Below are 24,310 nucleotides of genomic sequence, written 5' to 3'. Positions count from 1 at the left end.
TCACTATATTAGTGAATATTTTTAATAAATGATAATGGCAAAGTTTTGGTGAAATAGGCATGCAAATGTTTTTTTTTAAGATCTTTATTTTTTAGAGAGAGGGAAAGAGAGGGAGAGAAGTATCAATGTGTGGTTGTCTCTTGAGCACCCCCTACCAGGGACCTGGCCCACAACCCAGGTATGTGCCCTGACTGGGAATCGAACCGGTGACCCTTTGGTTTGCAGGCTGGCACTCAATCCACTGAGCCACACCAGCCAGGGCTGCAAAATTTTGTTGATGTGAATTGATGTCCCTCTTTAGAAAGAGTTTTTTTGATTTGTATCTTTTTAAAAGTTAAGTATGTTGAGCTTTTCCCGAAAGTGGCCAGAGGTGACCTCTGAAAATGGTTCTCTATATTCACTTGACCCAGAAAACCCCACAAAATCATGCAGATCAAGAGGTTCAAAAGTCTCAGTGTTCATTTTAAGAACACTTGTGAAACTGCCGAGGCCATCAAGGGTATACATATTTCAAAATGCCACTAAGTATCTGAAGGATGTCACTTTACAGAAGCAATGTGTGCCGTTCCATGGTTATAATAGTGAAGTTGGTAGGTGTGCCTAGGCCTAACTGTGGGCCTGGATACAGGGTTGATGGCCTAAAGAGTTATTGCTTAAATGCTCCCTGGATTACTATAAACCTTGGGTTAATTTCTAGAGTTCTTGAAAAAAAAAAAGTTGATTCTGGAATGTTACACGTTTTACATACTTTTAGGGAGAAGAGAATTTTTATAGGTCCATATTTGGCCATTTTCAGTGATTTTTAAGCCTTTCCAATACATTTTTTGCACACTTCAGATAATCACCATATTGGTTTTAAAAACCACTGTTGAATTCCCGTTGCTTTTAGAATAAAGAGCAAAAAGACCTACAAAAATAAAGTCATGCATTGTCTTGCTTTTCTCTTCAGCCTCTTCTCTACAGTAGTGCCCTATCTTGTCCTTTAAAATTGCCTTAGGCCATGTAAGTGAACTTTAGTGCCATCTTCATTTTCATAAGAAAACTAGAGATTTTGACTGGAATTTGAATTTACAGACTAGGAGAGAATTGATATTTCAGTCTTTTCCATTATAAAGATGTCATTTATTTATTCGGATGTTTTATATATCCATTAGTACACTTTTATAATTTTCTTCCATAAAGTTCACATACATCCTTTGTTATATTTATTTTTAGGTACCTTATAGTCCTTGTTACTGTTATATGAGGGAATTTTTTAAAAGATTTTATTTATTTATTTTTAAAGGGAGGGGAAGGGAAGGAGAAAGAGAGGGAGAGAAAAATCAGTGTGTGGACCGGGCATGTGCCCTGACTGGGAATTAAACTGGCACCCTTTGGTTTGCAGGCTGGTGCTCAATACTCTGAGCCACACCAGCCAGGGCTAATTCATGGTCTTATTTTGAGAGTTTGACAGGGACATGAGGAAAAGAAATGGAAATTATAATTTGCAGAAGTAATGGTAGAATTGGCGGAATTTTCCTTTTTGCTGTAGTTTTATTAGAATAGAGATGATTTGTGCATGTTTAAGCTAAAAGGGAGGAAGGTAAAAGAAAAGGAGAGATTTTACAGCTAAGGAAAGTAAGGTATCAGGAAGTTAAATAAATTGGCCTATATCACACACAGGTAACAAGTAGTAAAGGTAGATTTTGAACCCAGAACATCTGCCTGATTCCAGAGTCCATGCTTTTAAACATTATAATGTACTCCCTCTGAGAGGCAGTTTGTTTATAATGGAATTTTAAAAATTTGAGAGATTGAATTTCAGAAGCAATAGCAAAAGGGTTAGTGGGGAACTAGCAAAGATCAGACAAACTTCAGAGACGTGGTTTTTATCATTTGAAAGTACACAACTCTGTCATCCAGTGTCTTAGGAATATTTCAGGGAGATGGGGCTATTAATTGTCAACGAAGTGGATATTCTGTTGTCCAATTTTTGAACAGTCTCATTCTAAGGGTTTTCAGTGGGGGTGTTAATACTTCAGAGGACCATTTAGAAATTTGTAGGATGGTTTTTGGTTATTAACAATTACCGAGAATGAGTATTGATTCCAGTTTTGGATGTGGGCCAGGCATGGTAGATATTCTACATCTCATGACCCCCATCTAGGTAAAATCCTCCTGAACATGTATATAGATTAAAAGGTATTTATAATTTTATGAGCCTAGGACATGAGTTCTTTTTACACATAAACTCAAAATATGCTTTGCACATTTTATTTTTATTAAGTAAAAGTATTTTTAATAAAATACAATTTCAAATACTTTTTTTTTTAATATATTTATTGATTATGCTATTACAGTTGTCCCATTTCCCCCCCCACCCCACTCCATCCTGCCCACCCCCCTCCCTCCCACATTCCCCCCCTATAGTTCATGTCCATGGGTCATACTTATAAGTTCTTTGGCTTCTACATTTCCTACACTATTTTTACCCTCCCCCTGTCTATTTTCCACCTATCATCTATGCTACTTATTCTCTGTACCTTTCCCCCCCTCTCCCCCTCCCACTCCCTTATTGACAACCCTCATGTTCTAGTTGTTTGCCTAGTTTGCTCTCATTTTTGTTTTATGTGTGGCCGTTAATAACTGTGAGTTTGCTGTCATTTTTACTGTTCCTATTTTTGATCTTCTTTTTCTTAGGTAACTCCCTTTAACATTTCATATAATAAGGGCTTGGTGATGATGAGCTTCTTTAACTTGACCTTATCTGAGAAGCACTTTATCTTCCCTTCCATTCTAAGTGATAGCTTTGCTGGATACAGTAATCTTGGATGTAGGTCCTTGCGTTTAATCTTGGGTAATGTAATTATGATGTGCCTTGTTGTGTTCCTCCTTGGGTCCAGCTTCTTTGGGACTCTCTGAGCTTCCTGGACTTCCCGGAAGTCTATTTCCTTTGCCAGATTAGGGAAGTTCTCCTTCATTATTTGTTCAAATAAGTTTTCAATTTTTTGTTCTTCCTCTTCTCCTTCTGGCACCCCTATAATTTGGATGTTGGAACGTTTCAAGGCGTCCTGGAGGTTCCTAAGCCTCTCCTCATTTTTCCAAGTTCTTGTTTCTTCATTCTTTTCTGGTTGGATGTTTGTTTCTTCCTTCTGGTCCATACCATTGATTTGAGCCCCAGTTTCCTTCTCATCACTATTGGTTCCCTGTACATTTTCCTTTGTTTCTCTTAGCATAGGCTTCATTTTTTCATCTGTTTTTCGAACAGATTCAACCAAGTCTGTGAGCATATTGATAACCAGTGCTTTGAACTGTGCATCCGATAGGTTAGCTATCTCTTCGTCGCTTAGCTGTATTTTTTCTGGAGCTTTGAAGTGTTCTGTCATTTGGACCATTTTTTTTTTCTTGGCGCGTCTGTTACTTTAAGGGGCGGAGCCTTAGGTGTTCACCGGGGCGGGGTAACACTGGTTGCTGTGCTGTGACGCTGTACGTGGGGGAGGGGCCGAGTGGGAGCAATGGCGCCCGCCTCACTCTCCTCCGGCTTTCAATCTTTCACTCCGATACCCACAATCAAACTGGGCCCCTCTGGTGCTGGTTCCGGAGTAAGTGGGCCTGTGCACACTCTAGGCCTCTGTGGGTCTCTCCAACGACCTCTCCTGTGAGGCTGGGAGTCTCTCCTGCTGCTGCCCCAACCCCCAGGGGCGCTTTCAATCAGAGGTTTGAGGCTTTATTTCCCCCCGTGCTGGAGCCTTGGGTTACGCGGTCTGCTTCGCTCCCGCTCCCTACCGTTTGTCCGGTTTATCTGTGGGCGAATGTGGTGCCGCGGGGTGCTACCCACTGCTCTGCCTGCCCCGTTCTCCGCCACTCTGAGTCCGGCCCTCTGGGTTTACCTGTGCAAATGTGGGGCCGCAGGGTCTGCTAGTGCTCGGACTGCCTGCGCCATTTGTCCCACACTCCGCCAGTCTCAGTCCCGCCACGGCCACGCAAGTCCTCTCCACCCCGGTGCCCGTCTCCGCCCCTCCTACCAGTCTGGATATTTTCTATTTCCTTGGTGTTGGTCCCCCTTGCTATTCGATTCTCTGTCAGTTCTGGTTGTGCGAGGAGGCGCAGTGTGTCTACCTACGCCACCATCTTGGTTCTCTCCAATTTCAAATACTTTTAAAAATACTGTTTTTGCATGGCAAAATGCAGGCTAAATTTTCCCCTAATTTGACTATTTTGTAGATTGAGGGAAGGTTACATCTCATATTGTTCAGAACTTCACCAAGGGTTTACCGTCTAAGAAAATAAGGTCACTATTACTAGTGTCATTTGTGGCATGTGAGTCACCATTTCTGCAGTCAGCATTTGTGTCTTTAGCATTAATGGTGATTACAGTGATCTGCAATACATAGTATAAGAATTTGAGAACTCACTCATTTCTAACATGGTTGTGCTTTTACATATTCAAATACAGTGTATATTATTCTATTATAAATTACTTTCCCTTTATTTTTTAGAGTTTTGTAAGGATGTATATCCAAAAGTGGATTAGAAGGAAGATATGTGTGTATGTGTGTGTATAAAACTTAAAAATTATGTGTAGAAAATTTATACATGCATTTCATTTCAGTATAGATAAGGGGCATTAACAAATAACTTTCTATAAAAGAGGGATATTGAGTATGATGGAGAATTATCATTTGGTGCCTGCCTCCAGTATAATGGTTCACATGCTATATATTACATTTCCATAAATATGTGGGTCTGTTTCTCTGGAATTTTTGTTCTATTCCATTGATTTCTTCCTCTAGTCTTATATTCACAATTTCTAACTAAGGGCAGAAATAGTGTCTGTTGTTTATCTTTTCCCAAAAAGGAAGTATGTAAGGATCCACTTGCATTTCTGTTTCTCATGCAAAAACCAGTCTATCTTCTCTGTCTTGTGGACTTTGTATCCCTTACCTGAGAACATGTAGTGCCCTTTCCCACATTTTTAACATTCAGCCTCTGGGCATTTCAGTTTCTTGTGTCTTCCTCAAGTTCCAGTCCGTTGAAAGTACTCCTTCCTGTTTTCTAGCATGATTATGGATTTCTTTTTTTGTCATTCCATGAGTTTGGAGGAAGAGGAGGCTGTAGCATATATTGATTTGCCACTTAAACCAGACATTTAGCATTGCTGTCCTAGCTTTAAGATCTTTAGTGAATTGTTTAATATCTCAGTTTTAGTCCTATATTTTTAAAAATTTTATATCTAATAAAAGTTTATTGTAAAGATTAGAGATAGTATATCTTACAGTGCATAGCACAGAGAAGTGTAACAAATGTAGCTATTTCACTACCATAAAAATGTCCTCTTTGTGTGCAATAACTATCCTCATCAATCATTAGTCATCTGAAAGTTTCTTGTGCTGTGTCCATTCCACTTCATGTTTGACACTCTTATTTGGTAGCCTGACTTCTTTGTGACTTTTTAATAGAATCTTAATCTCTATTTTGTTGTGGCTCTTAGCTAAGAACCATTGTATTTAAAAAATTCCTTAAAGAATTGCCACTTACTGTATGTTGGGAAGAAGTGTGGGTGGACCAGGTTTGGTGTGAGAAAGGGTAGATGGCAACAAAGCACAAATACCGAAAGAAATGATCAAAATTATTTTTACCGTACACTTTACATAGAAATGCCTGTTTTAGTTGCATCAGGAACAGTTTCTATAAATAAGCTTAGTTTCCCTTAAAATATAAAGAAAAATTTCATAAAGAAGGCAGTAATGACCATAATTATATTTTTGAATTATTTTTTATTTGATTTGTATACAATCTCATTGTACCCAATTGCTCATCATTTTTAACTGACAATTTCTGATTAGAAGATACTAAGAACTTTACCTTCAAATTTGCTGTTAAATAACAAAATTAGCTTTTTGTTTTTCCAAAACCATACATACATTGACAGGCTCTGTTACTGCGTAGTCTAACTTTACCATAAAAATCATTAAGGTGTGCTCTGCCTCCCAGGAGCATTCCCATACCTTTCCTTTCCCCCTGCTCTTCCCCCACAGGCATGCATTTCCTAAACTCAAAGGACCCCACAAATACTTCTTACCAGAGGAGCAATGGGCAGCAGCAGCCCATCCTGGGCTAACCCCCTGAACTTGTCCTCAAGGCCCCCCTTTTTCTGACCCTTCAGGAAGCTGACAGTAGCCCCACCTTGGCTTGCTTCTTTCCCTTAATACTTCTGGAGAGCCAAAGCAGCCCCACATAGTCTCTCTCCTTTTGCTGCTTCTATTCTAGGCCCACCCTTATTTCACTGTCCCCAGCTTCAATAAACATACTCTCAAAATAAAAAAATCATTTAAAAATTTTCCTTTATTTTTATGTTTCAGTGTGTGTAGTCAGACAAAAAGCAATAATCCTCCATCTCATTCTTGGGTTTATCAAAAACTGAAAATAAAATCAGATCACTTTCTGAAACAAAATTACTTTATTAGTTTAGTAATAATTTGAGGTTACTTTAAAGATAAGAAGCAGCATTTGGGAGGAGATTCATTTCCTGCCTTGGACTTATCTGTAAGAACTACATTTTCAGTGTCAAGAGATTGTGTATTTATAACTGAACTCTAATAAAGTCTGTACTGGGGACTTGGCACACCTGACTTGGTCATTGTGATTGTATATTAGGTGCCAAACTGTTACTTGTCTTTTGAAAAAATACAGTACCAAGTGTATATCAGTAAAATTTGGCTAGTGTGGGTAAGACCTTTGACTGTTAATTATAAATGCACTATTACTACCTAAATGGCTAATGTGGGGTTTTTTTGGAAATTAAGTTTGGGTTTCTAAGTAGAATAAAGTGTATAGTTTTCCTTATAGTAAATATGTTTTCACTAAACCTTATAAAAAGTTTTCTACTTTTTTCTTTTTTTAAGATTTCATTTATTTTACTTTTGGACAGAGAGGAAGGAAGGGAGAAAGAGGGAGAGAAATATCAGTGTGTGGTTACTCCCTGAGCACTCCCCACTGGGGACCTGGCCTAGCCTGCATGTGCTATGACTGGGAATCGAACCAGCACCCCTGTGGTTTGCAGGTCAGCGCTTAGTCCACTGAGCCACACCAGCCAGGGCAGTTTTTCCTACTATTTTTAACTGATGCAACATAGGATATTGAGAACAATGTTCTGAGTTTTTTTTCTTTTGATCTGTATCTTACACTATATGTGAAAGTTAAAGAACTGTTTTCCTTATGAGCAGCCCAAAATCACCCTCCTTTTTATACTCCTTTTATGCTTCTTCCACTTTTTGCTTTGTTTTTTCATCACAGAAAACTGTCACACCAAACAGTAAGATTGTTATTTCAGAACTGCATCCTTCATGACATCTTTTGAAAGATTCTATTTATTTTTAGAGTGAGGGGAAGGGAGAGATAAAGAGTAGGATAGGAACATTGGCATGTGAGAGAAACATGGGTCAGTTGCCTCATGCACACCTCGTAACGGGAACCTGGCCTGCAAACCAGGCATTGTGCACCCTGCCTGGTAATTGAATTGGTGAGCTTTGCTTTTGTGGGACAGTGCCCAACCCAGTGAGCCACATCAGTCAGGGTCTTCATGGTATTTCTCATATCTCCCTGTGTTTGTGTGTCTGCGTCTTCTTTCTGGAACTATGATATCTCTTTGACAATAACAGTATTGTTATGTTTATAGTAAACTTTTGAAACGTAACAATTGTTAGTCATACTTCTCATTTCAAGGGATACTCACATTATCAGCCTGTACAAGTCTCTTGTTTTATTATTTTTCCTCTTTATCCCTGGTCTTCTACTCCATTTTCCTTTAAACCTACCCTCATGTGTTTGGTATATATGCTTGAATATGTATGTGTCCTCTCGTGTTGTTTTGAATACATATGTTTTGTTACAGTTACCACTTTTTCCAGTCAACACTGCATTACATTGCATATACCTAGTTGATACTGACTACCACATGTATGTCTACTGTATTTTATCCCATCCCCTGAGATAAACATTTTCTTTGCCTTCAGTTCCCTGCTATCACAACGTTCTGGTACACATCTTAATAAAAACCAAAGAGAAAACAAAGAGTTTCTTTTGGGGGTATGTATTCAGTAGTTGAATTTTTGGATCAGGGAGCATATAGATACATTGTTTCACTAAGTACTGGCAAATTGCTTTCTGGATTGATTATTAGACCAGTTTACATTTTCCAGGTGGTCAGCTGTTTCTTCATCTCATCTTAGTTGTTTTACTTTGCAATTCATTAATAATTAGTGAAGTTGAGTATCTCTTTATTAGGCATTCCTTAGTACTTTTCTATAAATTTCTCATCTCCACTTCCCTGTTTTCTGTTGTATTTCCTTCCTTTTTGCTTTATAAGAGTTCCTTATTATTTTAGATATTAATCTATTGTTGGTTTTAGACATTGAAAATCTCTTAGTCTATTACTCTTTTTGTGGTCCTTATGGTGAAGACAGCTAAGTCAACAAATATATTCTTCCCTTCTATAGTAACAATTTAAGATGGGCACATGGCTGCTCAGTTAGAGATTACACTTTCTACTTTAATATTAGTTAATTGAGGCCATGTGACTAATTTTGCCAATCGATATGTGAAAGGTATTATGTGCACTTCTACTTTAATACCTTAAAAGTAAAAAGACTTTTAATTGTGGTAAAAACATTGCTTTATAGCACCATATGGGTTTCAGGTATGCAACATTATAATTCAACATCTATATATACTACATCATGCTCACTACCAAGAGTCTAGTTTCCTTGCATCACCATACAGTTTACCGCCTTTTCCTGTTTTGACCTCCCTCTTGGTCAAATGAACTTTCTTCTGAGTTCATTTGTTGTTGTTGTTGTTTTCATTTGTTTTTGTTTTATGTTCCACATGAGTGAAATGATATTGGATTTGTCTTTTCTGGCTGACTTATTGCACTTAGCATAATATCCTCAAGGTCCATCCATGTTGTCACAAATGGCAGGATTTCACCTAGTTTTATGGCTGAGTAGTATTTCACTGTGTGTATATATGTATGTACCATCTACTTTATCCATTCATCCATCAGTGGACACTTAGTTTGTTTTCATGTCTTGGCTATTGTAAATCATGATGCATTGAACATAGGTATGCATGTATCTTTTAAAATTAGTGTTTTGTATTCTTCAGGTGAATACCTAGAAGTGGAATAACTGAATCATATGTTCTATTCTTAATTTTTTGAGGAATCTCCATACTATTTTCCGTAGTGGCTATACTTACATTCACTGACAGTGTACGAGGCTTTCCTTTTCTCCACATCCTTTCCAACATTTTTTTATCTTGCTGTTTCTTGTCCTTTTGATGATAGTCATTCTAACAGTTGTAAAACGATAACTCTTTTTGGTTTGCATTTCCCTAATAATTAGTGGTTTTTGTATTCCTTTTCATGTGCCTGTTGGGCATCTGTATGTCTTTTTGGAAAAATGTCTATTCAGATTTTCTGCCCATTTTTAATTAGATTGTGTGTGTGTTTGTGTGGTGAAGATGTATGAGTCTTTATATATTTTGAGGACTAACCCCTTATCAGATGTATGATTTGCAAATATCTTTTTTTTTAAGATTTTATTTATTTTTAGGCAGAGAGCAAGGGAGGGAGAAAGAAGGAGAGAAACATCACTGTTTGGTTGCCTCTCACGCACCCCCTACTGGGGGCCTGGCCTGCAACCCAGGAATTTGTCCTGACTGGGAATCAAACCAGTGACCCTTTTGTTTGTAGTCCGGGGCTCAATCCACTGAGCCACACCAGCCGGGGCTAAATGTCTTTTTTCATTTTGTAGATTGCCTTTTCATTTTGTTGATAGTTTCCTTTGCTCTGCAGAAGCATTGTAGTTGGATATAGAGCCATTTGTTTATTTTTGGTTGTGTTGCCCCCTGGCGTTGAAGTCTGAGCCACAAAAACATGATTAAGACCAGTGTCAGGGAGCTTACTGCCTATGTTTTCTTCTGTGTATTTTATGGTTTCAGGTTTTATGTTCAAGTCTTTAATCCATTTTGGATTAATTTTTATGTATGGTGTAAGATAGTGGTATAGTTTCATTCTTTTGCATGTGTCTGTCCAGTTTTCTCAACACCATTTATTTCTTTTATTTTTAAAAATATTTTAATTATTTTTAGAGAGGGGGAGGGGGGAAAGAAACATCAATGTGTAATTGCCTCTCGCACACCCCCCACTGGGGACCCAGCCTGCAATCCCACACTGGGAATTGAACCAGCAACTCTTCCGTTTGCAGGCCAGCATTCAATCCACTGAGCCACAACAGCCAGGGCTCAACACCATTTATTGAGGAGACATTTCTTTCTGTGTTCTATACTCTTGGCCTCTTTGTGGTAAACTAGTTGTCCATATGTGTGTGGTTTTATTTCTGGGCTCTGATTCTGTCCTATTGATCCTTGTGTGTTTTCCTGCTGATACCATACTGGTTTTGGTTACGATAGCTTTGTAGCATAATTTGAAGTCAGGGAGTGTGATACCTTTTTTTTTCTTTTCTTTATCTCAATATTGCTTTGCCTACTTGGGATCTTTGTAGTTCAACAAAAATTTTAGGATTCTTTTTTTGTATTTGGGGGGAAAATGGTGTTGGGATTTTTATAGGTACTGCACTGAAACTATAGGTTGCTTTAGGTAATATGGGCATTTTAACAATGTTTATTCTTCCAGTACATGAACACAGAATATCTTTCCATTTCCTTGTGTCTTCAGTTTCTTTCAACAATGTCTTACACATTTTAACATACAGGCCTTTCACCTCTATGGTGAAATTTATTCCTAGGTATTTATTATTTTTGTTGCATTTGTAAATGAGACTTTTTAAAATTTCTTTCTGATTTTTGTTGTTAAAATATAGAAATGCAACAGATTTTTGTATATTTATTTTGTATTCTGCAACTTGTGTTTATTTATAATTTCTAATAGTTTTTTGGTGGAGTCATTAGGGTTTTTTATATATAATATCATGTCATCTGTAAAGAGTGATAGCTTTACTTCTTTCTTTGCAATTTAGATTCCTTTTATTTCTTTCCTTGCCTGATTGCTTTAGCTAGGACTTCTAATACTGTTTTGAAAAACAGTGGTGAGAGTGGGCATCCTTGTGTTGTTCCTGATTGTAGAGGAAAAGCTTTCAAGTTTTTACCTTTCAGTATGATACTAGCTGTAGGTTTGTCATATATGGCCTTTATTATGTTGAGATGCTTTCTTTTTAAGTCCATTTTTTGAGATGTTTGATCTTAAATGGATATTGTATCGTGTGAACTGCTTTTCACATGATATTGTATCGTGTGAATCCATATCTACATCTGTGGAGATGATCATATGATTTTTATCCTTCATTTTGTTAATATGGTGTCATATTGATTTATTTCTGGATGTTGAACCATCCTTTCATTCCTGGAGTAAATCCTACTTGATCATGGTCTGTGATCCTTTTAATGTGTTGTATTCAATTTGATATTTTGTTGAGAATGCATCTATGTTCACTAGAGATATTGGCCTGTGTTTTTCTTTTGTGTGTGCATAGTCCTTGTCTGGTTTTGGTACCAGGGTAATGTTGGCTTTTTAAATCTAATTAGAAAGTATTCCTTCCTATTCAATTTTTTGGGAGAATTTGAAAAGGATAGGTATTAAATCTTTGAATACTTGGTAGAGTTCACCAGTGAATTCTGGTCCTGGACTTTTGTTTTTGAGGAGATTTTGATTACTGTTTCAATCTCCTTACTAGGGATTAGTCTCTACAGATTTTATGTTTCTTCATGATTCAGTCTTAGAAGGCTATATGATTCTAAGAATTTACCCATTTTCTCTAGAGACCTGAGGCTTATATTTTTCATTAAAAATAAATTTGTTAGTACTTTTTTTTAAGATAATTCACACACCATAACATTCACCCTGTTAAAGCGAACCTGTCAGTGTTGGTTAGTATGTTTACAAAGCCTTACACTCTTAAGGAAACATTTTTACTTAAGTATGCTAATTACACTTATTTTCTTAGCTATAAGTCTTTTGTCCATGTGTTTACTATTTCCTATTATATTCCTCTCGCCTTCTCTTAAATTCTTTTTGATTCAGATCTAATATCCTATTTAGGGAAGGCTTTCTTGATTCCTCATATATTTTGTTTACCTGTGCTCCCACAGCTCTTTTTTTATCCCTTTATTATATCACTTATCACATTTGTATTATAATTATCTCTTTAGTTATTTGTCTTCCCTTTCAGACCATTTATCTTTCAAGAACAAAGACTGTTCTTACTTTCCCAATATCTTCAGGAGCTTGAACAATGTGAGATATGGTAGGTGTTTCAGTACATATTTATCAAATGATTATCACTTCAGGTAGTTTTGGCTGCCCATAAGCCTTAAGCATATACTAAGAGCTTGATACACTAAATTTAATGGTGAATATTAAAATAATATGCTTTTTGTTGCTGGAAATGATACCATTTTAGTGTTGGAAGGGACCTATCCACCTCCAGCTAATACACATACACTCAGACACATTCATATGAGCACAAAAAGAGTTGAAATCCATGGAAGTTGAATGACTTAATGGTATAATTGGGACTAAAAAACCCACGTTACCTCATTTTTTCCTGTACTATTCTTTTTTTTTTCTTTTAACTTATAGCCTAATCTGATGAGTTACAATGAAAATTCATTTGTTTCCAGAAGTTTAGGGAAAAGACCTTGACCGTGTTAATTAATAATACTATCTTTCTACTTTAACAATAAGTAAGAAACCAGTTGCCAACCAGAATTTTGGAAAAGAAGTATTGAACAGTGACAATATTTTTCTCTGTTACAGACCTCCGTGAGTGAAAGCCTTCAGAGGGAAGCTGCTAAAAAGCAAGCAATGAAACAGGTAAGGTAGAAAAGTGAGTTAAATGCACTTGGTGAAGGAAGTATTTCAGCTCACATTTTTATATATCAGTTTTCATATCTAACTGCTGAGACAAAACGGAAAAGGTGTGCATATAAAGAAATAAATTTATCTTGACCCTGGTTTTTGAAAAATATTGTTAAGATGTGTTTTGATTTACATAGATTTCTTTTTTATAAATTTTAAAGGAAAAAATACAATGAAGAATTAGCTGTTTATTGCTGTCGTAGATTAAATCCACTTCTGCTTTCTGATGATTTAGCAGTCTGACAGTGGATTATATGGTTTAATAATTCCTGCGAGTGAACTTACTTGCCAAAAAAAATTTTCTTCACAACCAGAGTGATTTCACAGTTTTATAATTATTTGAAAATCACCTACCAAGAAAGGGGAATGTCACATAATTTTTAATAGACTTGCTAGCACCATTATTTTTATATAATGCTGTATATATTTCAAAGCATTTTTTAAATATATACAATATTTTACAAATTCTCAGAAATCTCTTTGTAGTCTTGATTATGAAACCTGAAATTTCAAAAGGATAAATTATCCCTCATAATCACACAGCTATTTACAGAGGTAAGCCTGAGTGCTTACTAATTTTTCTCCTACTACACCAGTGTCTTAAATTTAGCTGCTGCAGAACATACTGTAATTAAACAATGGCAAAGTACCTTTATTTTCAATTTTATTTCTTTCACTGTTCACATTTTCTTTAATTTTTAGTACCTATTTTTCCCTTGTCTAAGAAGAATCTGGTATAAGGATAAACTTGTTAAGCACCTTCTGTTGTCAGACATTATAGCATAAACTACTTTCTAAGAATTATCTTTAATTCCTACAAGAATTCTATAACATAGATGCTTTTATAATCCCCATTTTGTAGTTGAGGAAATGAAGGCAAAAAGGATTTATGTGACTTTCATGAGGTGTCATGTTTAGTAAATGGTCCAGGTGTGTTCCAACACAGGCAGTGAAATTGCAGAACCTAAATTTTCAGCCACTGTGTTTATTGCCTTCTTGGGGAATGGGCACAGAATTGTGTATTTAGGTATTATTTTAAGATTATATCTTAGTTTCATAGTGGGGTATAAAAACATCATTTAAAAAACACGATCCTTTAACATAAATTTTTGGTTTGAATCCAAATTTTAGAGCTTAACAGAATTTGAGAGAGACCATCAAGTTCGACTTCTTTACTATAAAGATGGGGGAATGAGTTCCAGAGAGTCTGGTAGCTTCTTGATGGTTGTATAGGTGTCTTGTTTTTCAGTGTTCTTTTGATATTTTTGTCTTGCTTTTTCTTACTTAAAGCATAAATCCCAAATCAAAATTTATTCTTAACTCTGGCTTGTTCACTTTTTTTATTTCATGGGACTCTTCCATAGTTTGCTTTTAAATTGGAAATACTGTACTGCTACAGTTCTTATACCCCTTACCTGTCCGCTGCTGCCTTGATCTACCACCTTTGCTACGTACTTTCCACCTTATTCTCCACTTGTGTATTCCAGCTCTTGTCTTCTGCTCTAATCCCAGGCTATTTACCATGAAGAATACTGGTTTGTTTGCATTTACTAAATCTAAGAGAATATTCTTAGAAGTGGTGTACTTACTTATCTAATAGACCACTTTTTCTTCCTTCATATTCTTTTGTCTGACCCTGAAGTGTACAACTGATGATGACAACATGACCTTATCCCTAGTTTCATTGGGAAAACTTTTAATGTGTCATCATTAAATATAATATTTGTTATAGGTCTTTGGTAGATAACTTGTTGTCAAGTTAAGGAATTACTTTCTGATTTTGATTTGAAGTTTTGTTACTGTTTATTTGTTTAATCATGAATGTACTATATTAAAAGGGTAATATTTCATGACAGTGTTGTATTTCTACCAATAAAGGAAGGTCAGTTTAACTTTAGAAAATCAATCATCATAATTTTACATAAATAGTATAAGCCCAAAATAGACATAAGGTATTATCCTTTTTATATATTGTTCCATTTGGTGTACTAAAATTTCATTAAGGGTTTTTGTGTGTTGAGGAGTTATGCATTATGAGATTGACCCGTAATTTTTCTTATCTTATCCTGTAATTATGCAGACTGTGGATCTTAATGAGCTAATGATAAACATGTTTTATAAATTTGTTTCTACTTCATTAATTTCTGCCTTCACAAATTAGTGTTGTCTTCTTTCTTTGGGTTCATTTTGTTATTTTATCTAACTTTTTGAAATGAGCGCATACCTATCTGTTTTTCAGCCCTTTCTTTTTTTTCTAATACATATATTTAAAGCCATACATTTTACTTCAAATTCTAATATAGCTGCATCTCACAAACTTTGATAAGTAGTATTTTTGTTATTCAGCTCAAAATATTTTCTGGTTTGCATTATGATTGCTTTTTTGACCCGTGGGTTATTTAGAACTTAATTTCTAAACATATAGGGGTTTAGGGTTACCTTTGTTTTAATAATTTCTAACATGAGTTCTCTGTTTTATTTCATATCTTTAAATTGTGTTGAGATTAACTTTATGGTCCAATAAAGTTTTTATAAATATTCTTTCTCTGCTTGAAAAATGTTCTGTATGTTTCCATTGGGCCCATTGTGTTAATTCATATATATTTATACTGATTTTTTTTTGTCTGCTCTATTAATTACTGAGAGGCATATGTTAAAATCTTCTACTAAAAAAAATCTCTACTATGGTTGTGGACCTATTTTTCCCTATATTTTCGTTCATTTTTTTTGCTTTATATATTTTAAGACTGAAGTTAATAACAAATCTATACAAGTGCTCTCTGGCCACTCTCCCAACAATACGAAAGCATGTTACCAATTTAAAACACTTCAATGTCCTTTTTCCCTTGGTGGGTTTTTGGTTTTTTTGGTAGTTATTATTTCTTAAATTCCGTGTTTTCCTTTGAGTTCTCCACGTTGGTTTTGGGGAGGGAGTAGCAGTGCTAATTCACCATGTAGGCGGGAGGAATCATTGTTCTTCTGAGATTAAAGTAAATGTTGAAAAATAGAAAAATTAAAAATGTTTTAATGTCTTAAACAATATTCCAGAAAAAATATTTTAAGTTAGTGTGTACATTATTCTAGAGTCTAATCATTGCTATGAAAAAACCTGAGAACGTCAGGCCTGTTCTTTGAATAATTATAATATCACCCCATTACTTAAAAAGCCCTCTTGTATTCCACATTGCAGTAGGCAATGTAGCAATTAAAAAGTGAAAATGTGTAATGTGTACCTCAGAAACTTTTAAACTGGGACAAGAGACGGAGATTCGTGAAACAGAAAACAATAACATCAAGGATATTACTACATTGCAGCTAAATATTGCAGTATAGAATGTGCCATCAGAGTTCAAAAGAAAGAGCTTGCAGGTGAAAGTCCTCAGAGATGGCCTCATTTAAGAGGTAGGGGTTATGAACAAAATAAACTGATGAACAAAATAAAACCAGAGGCATGGATACATGGAATGGACTGGCAGATCTCAGAGGAGAGAGGGGTAAGGGGGACTCGAAGAGATTAACCAAAAAACATATATTCATAGCACATGAACACAGACAACATTGTGATGAAAGCCAGAGTTGGGGCTGGGTGGAAGGGGCAGAAGGAGAAAGTGGGGGACAATTGTAATGTCAATATTTAAAAAAAAAGAGAGAGAGAGGTAGGATGCCCTAGCTGGTGTGGTTCAGTGGATTGAGTGTCAGTCTGTGAATCAAAAGGTTGCCTGTTTGATTCCTAGTCAGGGCACATGCCTGGGTTGCAGACCAGGTCCCCATATGGGGACATGTGAGAAGCAACCAGTTGATACTAATCTCCCTCTCTTTCTGCCTCCCTTCCCCTCTCTCTAAAAATAAATAAATAAAATCTTAAGAAAAGAGGTAAGGGTTGAGTTTGTTTCTGCTTTGTTTGTTTATCATTTTTTCAATTAGATTCCACAAAGTGAAATATGGTATTTCTTTCTCAGTCTGACTTACTTCACTTAAAATAAAACCCCCTAGGTTCATCCATGTTGTGGCAAATATCAAGATTTCATTCTTCTTTTACTGCTAAGTAATTATTTCATATCCTTTTTGCCCATTTGTCTATTGATGGATGGTGAAGTTGCTTCCATATTTTGGCTATAGTTAATAATGTTTCAGTGAACTAGGGGTGCATATATCATTTCATATTAGTGTTTTGGATTTCTTTGGATAAATACCCACAAATTGATGGTTGCCAGATGAGAAGGTTCATGGGGCGAGGTGGGGGGGGGGGGTTGGTGGAAAAGGTGAAAGGGATTAAGAAATACAAATTGCCAATTATAAAAATAGTCACAAGTATGTAAAGTACAGTGTAGAGAATATAGTCAGTAATACTGTAATAACTGTATGATGTCAGATGGGTTCTAGACTTACTGGGATGATCACTTCATGGAGGATATAAATGTCTAATAACTATATTGTATACCTGAAACTAATATGTCATTGTATATCAATTGGAATTGAAAAATAATTTTTTTTAAAGTAGGGGTTGAAGTTCTAGATAAGATTTTGATGGCCTGAAAGCAGGAGGAAGAACATTTCGTACAGGGAACATGATGAACAAAGGCAGAGGACTTTATATTGCAAAAATATTAATTACAAAAATATCCCTATTTTTCTGTTACATTGGAAGCTTTTTAAAAAATATTTCTTACCATTTGAAAACTGAACATTTTATTTGGTAAATCTACTTACCTAAAAAATGATATGAAAGCTTAATATGTAATATACTATAGGCATCTAAAACCAAGATGTTTCTAAGTTAAACCTTGCACCTTTTGACCTGTGGATGTGGATAATATTATTTATGGTCAAAAGAATTAATAATAATAGTAAGTATTCAATACTCCATTCTCCAAACATTGCTCTGTTCTTAGTGGTTTAAGTTATTGTTATTTAATTATCACAACAACTTTGAGGGTAGATACAATTCTCATTTTTTTAGATGAGGAAAACTGAGGCACATAGTGATTAAACAAACTTACCTAAAGTGGCTAGTAAGTATAGAGCCAGGATTCAAACTCAGGCAGCCAGGCTCAGAATTCATATTCTTATTTTTTGTGTTAAAATGTGATTGGTATAATTTTTATGATATATTTCTGATTTATGATCCTGTCTCAAGAAAATTACTTCAACATCTTTAATTTTCTTTTTTAAGACCAAACTGGAAATCCAGAAGGCCCTTGCAGAAGATTCCACTGTATATGAATATGACAGTATTTATGATGAAATGCAGAAAAAAAAGGAAGAAAATAATCCTAAATTGGTTTTGGGAAAAGACCGAAAGGTTGGTAGCAGAAATACAAACTTTGTTTGACCTTGACCTGCATTGTATATCTTAATCTTATTTCAGCATGAAGATGATTTGGGGGAAAAGCTTCCTGGTATTTGAAGTGTGAAGTGCCCTTAGCTCCAGATATAATAGAACCCAGGAAGCCCAACATTTAGTATTTGAACAGAAACAAGTGAATTATCTAACAGTTTTATAAATTTTGGTTTTTGCTTTAAAGCCTTTGTAAATAATTTTGTGAAAACTTTTTCTTTGGAAGTTTTTGTTCTGCTCTTGTTCATGTTTATTTGTATTTTGCCATCGTCTCATTTTTTTATTGCTTCCTATCTGGTAACCGAATCATCTACACATGTCATGGTGAGATTTTAGTTTGAAAACAATTAAGGGGAAGGGGAATTAAAATAAGTTCAGATTTTCTATCACTCTTATTCTTTCACAAGCACACACTGATTTTTAAGGATCTTTACATTTTACAGTATCTACAAATAAAATGATGGTGTAAAGTTATATTAAAGCTATTATTTTAAATAATCATATTTCAACTAATGTGAAAAATGAGTAGGAGCCTTTTTGATTCACTTATCTGTTACAGAAGTATTAAGACAATACCATTATAAATGGTGAGAAAAACAATGGGAAAATTACTTAACTTAGATTAATATTTTTAAAAATAATGATAAAACATTTTGACTATTTCTTATCTTACATTTCTATTGGAAAGAATTTTAGGATCAGTTTGGCTCAGAAATTTATATTGGTGTTTGAGATGATGGCAAACCTACCTATTTGTACTAGACATTTCTATCTTAATTCATGGTAAAAAATAAGAGTATTAACAATTATTATCTTTGACTCTCTCTTAAATAAACTTATTTCCCCCTAGCCCAAGTATATTCACAACTTACTAAAAGCAGTTGAGATCAGAAAAAAGGAACAAGAAAAAAGAATGGAAAAGAAAATACAGAGAGAACGAGAAATGGAAAAGGGAGAGTTTGATGATAAAGAAGCATTTGTGACATCTGCTTATAAGAAAAAACTGCAAGAGAGAGCTGAAGAGGAGGAAAGAGAAAAGAGGGCTGCTGCACTTGAAGGTGAAACGGAAGAGGGAGAGGGTAGAAGGAAACAGCAGCAAAATTTTGCCCTGTGGTTAGCCATTTGCTCTGTCACTGAACTTTTAGATTATAATGTTGTGGTCCTAATTTATGTGTAGGAATTGAAGGTACAAGATAGGGTATTATGTTGTATTATAAAACAGAGGATATTTTTACCAAAAATACTTGCACTCTTAGTAACCAGTACTTCTATTGGACTTTTCAGTTAGACCTTGTTTGGTTGCTTAAAACTATGGTCATTACAAGTCATTGCCATGGAAAATGATTCCAGTGTAAAAACATTGATTATAAGGCATAATATGTCAGAGCAGTATAAACTGAGATTTAAATCGTAGTTATATTTTCTGGAATGAGAAAACTAGAGTAACATCACCCAAGGAACATCACCTGGACATTTAGAAAAAGAATGACAGTAAATGTACAGAGGCCAAACAAAATTGTAGTGCTTTACTTCAGTGCTTTCTACTCATGGTCATTTCTCAAGATTTAAGTAAAATATGTACTTATAAACAGCTTAACTGGCAAGGGCTCATCAACTTTAAGTGGAAGAAAACCAAATCTGTAAGACTTGGTCTATGCCTGTACTATGTGTTCATCTAGAGTACTAGTCAGTAGGCTTTCTGGAAGGGAGCAGATAATGAACATTTTAGACTTTGTGTACCATACGATCTCTCAACTCTGCCTTCGTAACGCAAAAGCACCCCTGGATAATACATAAACAAGTGAACAGGGCTACCTTTCAATAAAGATTTATTTACAAAGACAGGAAGCAGCTAAAATTGGCCTACAGGCTATCATTTGCCAACTCGATCTAAAGGATAGTTTACACTAGCCCTGACTGGTATGGCTCAGTCGATTGAGTGCCCTCCTGGGAGCTAAAGGGTCACCGGTTCAATTCCCAGTCTAGGTCACATGCCTGGGTTGCTGGTCAGGTCCCCAGTTGGGGGCATGTGAGAGGTAACCACACCTTGATGTTTTCCCTCCCTTTCCCTCTCTGGTAATAAGTAAATAAAATCTTAAAAAGAAAAGAATAGTTTACACACAGTTTATGTTATATACTCTACATCTGTAAACTGAACTGCATTTTTGCCTTTTGAATAAATTCTCACTTTTGCTTTCCCTCTCATAGCACGTTTGGATGTAACCAAGCAGAAAGATCTTAGTGGATTTTACAGGCATTTATTAAATCAAGCAGTTGGTGAAGAGGAGGTGCCTACATGCAGCTTTCGTGAAGCTAGGTAAGATGTGGCATACAGAATATTTAGGAAAAAGATATTCATGATCTGTGGTTGTGGATCATTTTAACTCTTTTAAAGAGTTAAAAGAGGATTTGTAGCATTGCATGTTGTTTTGTCAGCCAAATTTGACCTAATTGAAGGAATGCCTAGGAATTCAGTTTCTTAATTTAAAAACCTGCAGATGTAGTTTAAGATTGTCTTTATCCTGCAATAATTCTACATGCATATTTAGGTAGTATCTAAAAAGAGATATGGTTTATTTTTATAACTAGGACCCAGCCTCCATAAAATGTAAAATTCACGTATCAAGGGCTAGAGATGCGCTATTCAATACGTAGCCACTATTCACTTGTAGCTGCTCAATAATAAATTTAAAATTTTGGTTCCAACAGCCACATTGCAAGTACTCAGTTTCTACATTTGGCTAGTGGCTACCATATTAGCACAGATAGGACATTACCATTTATGTAGACATTTCTATTAGTACTGCTGTAGAAAGTAAGGATTAGAGGATTTTAAATAAAATTATAAGATATTAAATAGGAATGGTGAAATGATTATGCCATAAGTATATAGCTGAAGGTAAAAGGGAGAATTAATCCTAAACTTGTATTTAAGTAAACTTTTTGGAAACAGAAGCATCTAGATAAGATCTGAGTCTTGTGTTCCTGGGGGAAGGGGAAGGCAGGAGAATGGAATTAAGGATTAAAAAAGGGAATTAGGTTTAGTCCTGGGTGGTATGGCTCAGTGGAATGAGCATAGGCCTGTGAACTGAAAGGTCACTGGTTCAATTCCTGGTCAGAGCATATGCGTGTGTTGTGGGCCAGGTCCCCGGCTGGGGGTGTGCAAGAGGCAACCAGTCGATGTTTCTCCCACACGTTGATGTTTCTCTCTTTCTCCCTTCTTCCCTTATTTCTAAAAAAATAAGTAAAAGAGAGGGGATTTATACTTCCCCAACTCCAACTGCTAGGTATTGACTTTAAAAATGATGAAATTTATAAGTCTAAGAAGGTGTATTTGAAGATTGAGATTCTGAACAGAAAATTAATGTTTCTGTTAGAGTTTCATCTGGAGTAGTTGTGAGGCCAGCCATGAAACTCTATGTCACTTAATAGTGGCACTTCTCAGAATCTAAAGCATTCCTAATTATTAGTGATTTATTTAGCCAAGACAGTTGTACCAGTAATTTCTATAGAACCATAGTTGTTCTATTACTGTGATTAGTAAGTGATGAGAATGGGTGTGTGCAACAGACCTGGATCCCGAGCAGGGGCTCCCATGTAAAGGTAGAAAAGCAAAGGAAATGGTAGACAGTGTGTACCGAGCTGGTTATTGATGCCTTAGTTGCTTTCTTACGATTTACAATCTCTGTTGTCATATATATATACTTTTTAATGCATGTTCATTCAGGTAAGAGTACTTTGTATTCCATATAGAATATGTTCAGCTGTCATGGCAAAGTAGTAATTAATGTGCTTTTAGCTATTTGTGTGTGTGTGTATAGTTCATTTTCTTAAATAAAAATGCTTAGAAATCTGAAAAAAAAAGAATGGGTGTGTGAGTAATATAAATAAATTAACCACACGTATCAGCTGGGAAAATGTAGATGATGTAAACAATTTTAGTATTGCTGATTTAATAGTTGGATGGATTCACATATTTCCATTTTGCTGTGATAGGTGCCAAGGAGTATATCTAGATGCTGATGGCCTTTTTAATCATAAGAGGGTTTATTTAGTGAGATTTAGAATTAGATTTTTGACACCATTTTGCTGTGAAAAAAATTTATTTTCATCTATTAACAGGACTCCTTAATTTTTATAGGAAGAAAAAGAAAAATCCAATAAAGAGCCACTACTTAAACTTCACGTTGTGAAATGCTACTAAGGTCCAGAATGTATTTTTCTTTTCCTGATTTTCTTCATCTATGCTTAGCACCTTCAGACCCCTGCCTGAAGGTTCTAGTGATCCAATACAGAACGGCCCATTTTCTTTACTTCTACCAATATTGAAAATATTCTGAATGGTTAGAAAATGCTGGTTTGCAGATGTTTACAAAGTAAATACACATCAGTACCTTTTTACATCTTGATAATCAAGAAGCATATATAATTACAATTTTATTGATTTAAATATTGAGGGAAATTATATGAACACTTTATGTGCTTACTGTAAATGATAATGTGGCATTTATCATTATATTATTTTTTTAAAGGTCTGGGATAAAGGAAGAGAAATCAAGGGATTATTCTGATGAAGTAAGTTCAGAGAACAGAATACCACATGAGAAACGCATTCTCCAAACTGTTGTGAAAGTAGAGGAGAACCCAGATGCAGACAGTGACTTTGATGCCAGTGACAGTGAGGATGATGAAGTGGAAGGTAGTAATAAAGTGAAGTGCAGAAGGGAAAAGAGCGTAGAGACCTCTGAGAATGACTCCAGGCATCACAAGAATCACACTCACTCACGGTCATCTAGTGAAGAAAGAGAACATGGTACCAAAAGCCATACAAAAAGTTCCAAGTCAAGGGGACATGAGAAAAGGGAAGATAAGCACCAAGAGAGACAGTCCAGGGACCAGGAGAACTACTACACTGACCGAGATTACCGAAAAGAAAAGAAGGATTCTCATAGGCACAGAGAGGCCAGTCATAGAGATTCCCATTGGAAGAGACATGAACAAGAAGATAAACTGAGGGGAAGAGACCAAAGAGAAAGAAATGACAGAGAATGGAAAAGGGAGAAAGACAGAGAGAAATACCCCACAAGAGAACAAGAAAGAGATAGGCAACGAAATGATCATGACCAACACAGTGAGAAAGGAGGAGAGAAGGAAGAGAAAAGCAAAGAAAAGGAAGAACATATGAAAACAAGGAAAGAAAGGCACGAAAACAGAGATAGAGAAAAACGAGAAATAAGTGTTCAATCTTCAGAAAGAAAGCGAGACAGAAAGGAAAGCAGCCCGAAATCTAGGGCAAAGGATAGGTTTTCTGACCAGGAAAGATCCAATAAAATGAGAAACATGGAAAACGACAAAGAGACAGACTCAGAGAAACTCTCTAGTTGTGAAACATCAATGGGAGCAAAACACAGAGTCACAGAGGAATGCCAAAGTACTGGCGAAGAACAAGAGAGACTACAAGAGACACTGAGCAAGTTTGCAAAACGGAGCAATGAAGAAACTGTAACGTCAGCTAGAGACAGGTACCTGGCCAGGCACATGGCACGGGTTAATGCAAAGACATACATTGAGAAAGAAGAAGATTGATTTCCTGGAACGTGCTGTGTGGACACATAAAGGAGTGTGTTAGAAGCAGTAAACTGTATTTTCAAGATTCATTTTTGGTTTAGGGTTAAATCCAAAGTCACTCCTTTTATCTCGAATGTTTGACTAAACTGATATGTATTTACTTATCAGTATCACATTCTTGGTTGTATTCAAGCAACCTAAAGAGTCCTAAATCCTAGGAGGTACTTTATGAGGAAAATTGGCTCCGCTATAACCATTAAAAAATAATTTAAATAACTTTCCTAATGGTGGTTTTGTTGCAGGAGCTATTTGTTTTATAAATACTGTGTTTCGGATAAAGTAAGTGGATTTGAACATAGAGAACGTCGTTGTACTTTATGTTTTGAAATTTGTATTAAAGTATGAATTATGGATAGACACACATCTTGTCTAACTTTGGCTCAGGCATACTTGGCTTAAATGAAAATAAAAATAGTGATATGTTTGTA

The 24,310-nt window shown here is 35.7% G+C and overlaps 1 protein-coding gene across 2 annotated transcripts in view; it reads left to right on the top strand.

Annotated features, from left to right (window-relative positions):
* Nucleotides 1–24,310, top strand: part of NSRP1 (nuclear speckle splicing regulatory protein 1) — a 29,906-nt gene extending 5,596 nt beyond the window's left edge. For both annotated transcript variants that reach the window (XM_024564754.3, XM_045199061.2), the window contains exons 3-7: nucleotides 12,815–12,871; nucleotides 18,090–18,218; nucleotides 19,105–19,312; nucleotides 20,463–20,571; nucleotides 22,787–24,310. In XM_024564754.3, the coding sequence (XP_024420522.2) occupies nucleotides 12,815–12,871; nucleotides 18,090–18,218; nucleotides 19,105–19,312; nucleotides 20,463–20,571; nucleotides 22,787–23,840 (1,557 nt within the window). In that variant the 3' untranslated portion in view covers nucleotides 23,841–24,310. The remainder of the gene's footprint in view (nucleotides 1–12,814; nucleotides 12,872–18,089; nucleotides 18,219–19,104; nucleotides 19,313–20,462; nucleotides 20,572–22,786) is intronic.

The sequence above is a fragment of the Desmodus rotundus genome, chromosome 9 (assembly GCF_022682495.2).
Source record: "Desmodus rotundus isolate HL8 chromosome 9, HLdesRot8A.1, whole genome shotgun sequence".
NCBI lineage: Eukaryota > Metazoa > Chordata > Mammalia > Chiroptera > Phyllostomidae > Desmodus > Desmodus rotundus.
Note: the sequence above shows the minus strand (reverse complement) of the source record. Positions and strands in the feature narration are given on the sequence as shown.